This window comes from Rhagoletis pomonella, unplaced genomic scaffold, assembly GCF_013731165.1.
Source record: "Rhagoletis pomonella isolate Grant_MI unplaced genomic scaffold, Rhpom_1.0 Rhpom_scaffold_00007, whole genome shotgun sequence".
NCBI classification, from domain to species: Eukaryota; Metazoa; Arthropoda; class Insecta; order Diptera; family Tephritidae; genus Rhagoletis; species Rhagoletis pomonella.
In genome coordinates, this window is record NW_023458561.1 from 42,987,561 (window position 1) to 42,993,843 (window position 6,283).

The following is a 6,283-nucleotide window of genomic DNA, read 5'->3' on the forward strand; positions in this document are numbered from 1 at the left end:
TCTTAATCAGCTATCAAACAATAAGCGAATAATTAAAAGCGAAAAAAAACTACTCAAAAATATATTTGAAGTAAATCTTTTTAAGCCAATTTATAAATTGAAGTAAATAAATAAAGCCGTCTTAAACCTCTTTCAATTAACACCAATGTTTGTTTATTAAAAGATGTCATCAAACTTATTAATTAAATCGATTTTAACTTTTTGGGCAAGTGGCAACCCGCTTTGAAAAATTGTTAGAAAAAAAGCTTGGTTATACCTCTCGTTTGGCACCCGCATTAACAAATTTGATTTAATATTTTCGAGAATATTACACTTAATTTGGTTATTAAATGGATTTGGAATTTCTTAAAAATATTTCCAAAATTAAGCTTTCAATTATCTTTTTAATTAAATTGGTTTGAGCTTTTGAAAAGGTGGTCACTGCCTTTAAATGATCTCCAAAATAAATTATTTTTGAACAGCTTTTTGTAATATTTTATTTAAGGTGCTTATTACTTGCTTTTACTTTTTGGAAAGGTGGCAACTTTCTTGAAAAAGTATCCTATATACTAATCCAGGATGCGACCTATCTCTTTGGTAAATTTCCTTAAAAAAAACTTTCAGCCCCTTTAGCGTGGGAGAGCAACAAACATACTCTAAATTCATTCACTCATAAAATCTCACATTTAATATATCGCAATATTGGAAGGAAAAGATTTTTTTTTGGAATATGGATATATTTATATAGAAAATTAATAAAAAAAAAAATTATGATAATAAAATAACCCAAAGAAAATTGTCACTGCTAAACTGGGATTATTTACGACGCTGTAAGAAACAACGCAAGTATTTTCCACTGTAGATCGAAAGACTTAAGAAACGAACTTGGTTAATTTTTTTTTTAAGATAAAGCAAGAATGTACGATATACATATGTATATATTTAAAAAGACCATCATATGAGAACGCAAAAGTGTATTGGCATTTAAATAAATAGCTAATGGGTGACTTAATTTTAGGTATTTTTAAAAGATCTATGTCCCTTCTAGTGATTGAGTAACCAAAAAAGCTACCTCATTTAAGGTCCGCTAACACTGTCCAATACTTACTGCACTGTAATTCCAAAATAAAAGGTACTTTTTAATAATAGCAAGCCGGACACCGTAGCCAAATATTTTGGACCCTGGTTCGGTGCCTGTTGCGAACAACATCAAACATTTTTTTTTTTAATAACGAACGGACATAAAAACACTGGCCTTTTTTAGAAGCATTCACCGCTTTTGAAGAAATTACGCCTTACAATAAGAATGCAGATCGAGAAATTCCATTGAATGGACAATTTTTTCAACGTATTGGCAATGAAAGATACTTAGATTAACATCAATCTTCCAGATTTGAGAGCTATTAGTCATTCCTGATTATGAGCGATGTTTTTTTGGCCACAAAGAATGTCGAATTAGTGCTACTAATTTCGAAATAAAAAAAAATTTCCTGACAATGAATTGCCACTCAAATCTACATTCTTGTGGATCCTAGTGAAGTGGTAAACTATCCTGAATAATTCTTGAATTCACTGGATTTACCAGCAAAATAACTTGCGATTAAGTCTTGGTTCACCAAATTTAAGGACAAGTTCCTAGTTACTCTCCTGTCAGAAATGCCGATGATGCCTTTAGAGCCCGTAGTTCAAATCTGCTTAGCATTCGTACGGTTGCTGAGAATAGAAAAAATATGGAGAACATCCCCTACAGGAGACGACTTTACAGCTGCAGCTAAACAATTTTTCATTGTGACATAGAGAAAACCCAACCGCTGCCTATATTCTGTATTGTTATTTTGCTTCAATTTTCCCGTAATTATAATACTATACCGCATTGACCGCATTGCAGTTGTTAGAAATTTGTTCAAGGAAAATAAATCACATTAAATCTTATCACATATGCACATACTATATTTCTCTCCAAATTTCCAAAAATACTTTAAAATTAGTTAAAAGCACTAAATATGGCTTATTCTTTGCTAGGGTGAGTCCTAATGTATTCAATTGATCGAATGATGTGTTCAGGAATTGGATGGATCCACTTGTTGCTGGGATCTGGATGGTAACCAGTCTCATCAGCGGTGTAGGCCAGATCAACCTTCTCACCTTCGGGCGAAATGAATTCGAATTTGCCATCAACATTCCACACATCATCGCCAACCAAGCGACCCTGTTGTTGCAGCTTCACTCCATTGTCCAGTTCGAGTATGTACTTGAAGTGATCAGGCTCAACTTCTTGTTCCTGTTTGAGTACGTTGGCATCCTCATTGGCAAAGGTGACAGCCAGCAGGCAAGCGAAAACAATCTGCATAGAAAAAAATTTTACCGTAAAAGTTTTAAACAAATAAATCGAATTAGACATTTGCAGCTAAATACTAACCAGGAATTTCATTTCTTTGCTGCTAAGTGATGTGTGTGACAAGTGTAGGAATACTGATGCTACCTAAAACCAAATGTTGCATATTTATACTAAAGCAAAAACGCACGTTTGCCAGCTTCATTACTACATATCTATCAAAAGCTGAAACCAGTTCAAGAGCAGCAGAAAAAGCAATGAAAGCATAAAACGAAAATGCAGAAGATCATTTTGAAAAAAGGAAAAAAAAAATATAATTCGCACTTTAGTTCTATTATGAAAATGTCCGCACATATGTATGTATCTATGTATGTACATAGGTTCATACATAAAAAGTGTCTTAGTGACTTAATATAGTAAACAACTTTAGTTGAATATAGCAAAATAGTGCAAACCGGAAAACTGCTTAATTATCAACCAAAGAATTCACTTTAAGAAACTCTTTGATTTAGCTTTTTAATTAAATTAGATAACATCTAAAAAATTAACTCCAAATAGCTTTTAATCAAACTATTGCACAGCATAAATCAACACTGCGACAATGCTGCGGCGGCCCTCTGTTTGTGTGGGTAAATATTTGCGCTTTTTTTGGAGTGAGAAAGATGAAAAATATGTAATTTTTTTGTTAATTAAAAATTTACGTACGACTTTTTTGTATGCAATAGCATTAGAGCAAAAATAATAATACCGACTTCAAAGCTCATATAAAAATTTTAGAGTACCGTTAATTTATTGAAACATTTCGAAAAATCACAAACAATATTTTGGCTTCCGATGCAAATTTATTTTCACAAAGTTTCTTGCATTTATCGAAGTTGTACTCATTTTTGGGAAACAAAACACCGAAGCTTTCAAAAAATTTTTATTTTTGATAAGACCCCATTGAAGATTAGTTAATTTCGTATCGGTGAGTGGAATTTAGAATGCAATTCCATAGTTATCTTCAAAGCTCCCAGTATCGAGGTGGCATCTATTTCTTTGGCGTTCATTGATGCGTGACATCGCTTTTGTATTCTGCCCTTAATTCGCTCACATTTTCGCTCATCTTATGCAAATTTCAGGGACTTGGAACAATCTTGCGCTTCAGACTGAAATTGCTTACTCAAAGGCAAAACGATGAAGTGCACTGACTGCATTGCAGAAACAGTAGCCTGCACCTGCGAATTTTGTGTTGCTTTTTTGTCGTTTTTCCGTGCTGCTATCTCTTCAAGAGCTTCGAACATTTCTAGCTGAAGCTCAATAAACGTTTATATCGCTTCGTGATATTAAAACTATCTTCTTTAAAATTGTTTGCGGTTTTCCGTTCGAAAAAAAATCATGTAACGATGCAATAGTCCTTAACGCTTCATCGATGGTAGCTACTAGAGCTGGATTTTTTAGTTCAGTTTAAAGATTAGTGCACTTCTAGTTCGTTCAGCTCAATGAACTAGCTCTTCTGATTCTTAGTTCGTTCACCTTTTTGAAAGGAAATATTAAAAAAAAAATTCTTGAAAAATTTTTCCCAAACAAATTTTTGATACAAATATGAGATTTTGAAAATATGCCATCTCAAAAAAAAATTAAAAAAAATCTCTCTGAGTATTGCGCAATATTTAAGTAGCTCAAAACTTGCATTTATTATACTAAAATTTAATGGGCTACAAGAATGCATACTCGAAAAAATTCTAAAAAAAAATTACAAAATTTGTAAATTTGTAATATACCTACTTATTTTACTCAACTTTGGTGTAAAAAAAAAAATCATAACTCAAATTATTGTAGAGTGCAGCCCATAATACTATTAGAGATGGGCACGGGACTAAATATTTAATCCCGACCCGCCCAACCAGAAATTCGATTTTTAAGTCCCGAACCCGCTCATCCCGACATATTTGCATATTTCAAACATCGTTTTTAAGGAAGATTTTATCGGGAGTGTCGAGAAAGGATTTTGGTCCCGTCCCGCCCGCCATATTTTTACAGATCTTCCCGATACCGCCCATCCCGGCCAATTTTAAATCAGTACCGTGGGTCCCGCTATCCCGCGCCCATCTCTAAATACTATACTTAAATATTGCGCAATACTCGGAGCTCCCATTGTGATTTTTTTTTTATCAAAAAATTTTTATGTGAAAAATTTTTCAAGAAAAAAAATTTTAAAATATTTCTTTTCATAGAGAATTTTCAAGTGTAATTTTTTCAATTGTTTTCCTCGCTCCGTTCTCGAGATATTTTGAAAACTATTAAATCGATTGGTTTTTGTTTTTGTGTTTGTAAAGTTTTTAAAAACGTATTAATCAAGCCCAAATTTCATATTTATTTATGTTTAAGCATCACCCTAAAAAGTTGAAACAAATCAAACACATAAAGTTTGAACCCCGTCCGTTTTCGTATGGAACGCCCCTTATGCATATAAGGCACATTTTACTGATGAAAACATAAATTGTTTTTAGATTCGATGTTTAAATAAAACTCACAGTAGTTTTACCTCAACTTTGAACCCTTTTGCTATTTTTATACCGTTAATTATTATATAAATTTCATAATTCACATAGATATCTTAATATTTCACCCAATAATTCATTTAAAATACCAAAATTGCTGCAAATACATTAGATTTTACAAAGCGAATTTCACTACTAATTGCCTACTTTGCTTCCTTTTTACCACAATTTTCGCACCAAGGGATTTCATTCTTTCCCTTTCCCTGCCCTTCGTAAATACGACCATTTTAAGGGAGTGTCAAACCACGGCTGTCAATAATTATTTAACCTTTAATTATTGAATCTTGATTGTGGATATAATGCAGCCCAACTTAAAAAAATCATTCTGCTTTCAACAATGCAATTCGCCGAGGTACAGGTAGAAATTCTTTTAATACTTAGTCTTCCATAGTTTATCTCAAATAAGTTTTTAGGTTGCGCCAAGTTGAAAGCGTTCTTTCATTCACCAAAACATGCTATAATTTCGAGGAAAGTGTCTAAAATAAACTTAATGGAACTTGTTAAAAAAAAAAAAACGTAAATCATTTTATTTATGGCAATGCTTACTAGTTTATTGGCAGATTATATATTTATTATGGTTTTATGAATTTATGCTATGCGCTATTTTGAATACTGAAGCGAAGTTTAAACAATATAGATTTCGAACCTGTGCCAATGTTCAAACATTTTGCTCGCAATTAGGCACATCCAAAGACACATACATACATACATATATCCATTTTAGTTATAAACGCATTATTTTTGAGATAAAAAAAAATGAATACATACGTATGTATATGCACACATACTTACTTATATGGATATAACACGCTTATTATTATGCGCAAAACTTGCATTCTGCCTTTTCAACTAGTTCGCTGTTAGGATCAATCAAAATAAGCAATTTATGTGACAATGAGAACTCGAATCCAAGCCGTGATGGTGCATTAAACTAAAGCAAATAAATGTATTACTAAATAGAATAAAAAAAATGCATAAATAGAGAAGACGAGAAATTTTGTTTCCGCATTCGGTTAGTTTTTTTTTTCGAAATGACTGTTTTAGTCATCAAATATTAAAAAAAGCTAAACAAGTATTTTAATTAAATCCTCATTTGTCACTCCTACTTATCATCTCTTCTATTTGTACTGTCATCACTGCTTAAGATTTGCAGAAAAATTTCGTCAAGTGCTAAAGTGCGTTTATGAAATAAAAGTATATTTTTTTTTAATTGCAAACACGCTCATCCAAGGCTTTGATATTTTCCAAAATTTTTTTCCTATAATTGCTATAGAGTCATTAAATTCAAATATTCTTCGATCGAATAAAAGTATTACCCTTATGAAATCTTTAAAACACATAATTTCGACGAATATTTAACTTTAAAATTTTACTAGCTACATATTTATTCCGCTGAAACAATACCTTTCTGTATATATTTAAAAAA

At 31.9% G+C, this 6,283-nt stretch overlaps 1 protein-coding gene across 1 annotated transcript; it reads right to left on the bottom strand.

Annotated features, from left to right (window-relative positions):
* Positions 1-1,987: 1,987 nt before the first annotated feature.
* LOC118743846 (larval cuticle protein 9-like) lies at positions 1,988-2,380 on the bottom strand. Its single transcript, XM_036476611.1, has one exon. It carries the CDS (start codon positions 2,378-2,380, stop codon positions 1,988-1,990), a length of 393 nt encoding a protein of 130 aa, XP_036332504.1.
* Between the last annotated feature and the right edge of the window lie 3,903 nt (positions 2,381-6,283).

Excerpts from the sequence above, each read along its gene's own strand:
- LOC118743846 (XM_036476611.1), bottom strand. The coding sequence starts at position 2,380 with ATGTCTAATTCGATTTATTTGTTTAAAACTTTTACGGTAAAATTTTTT.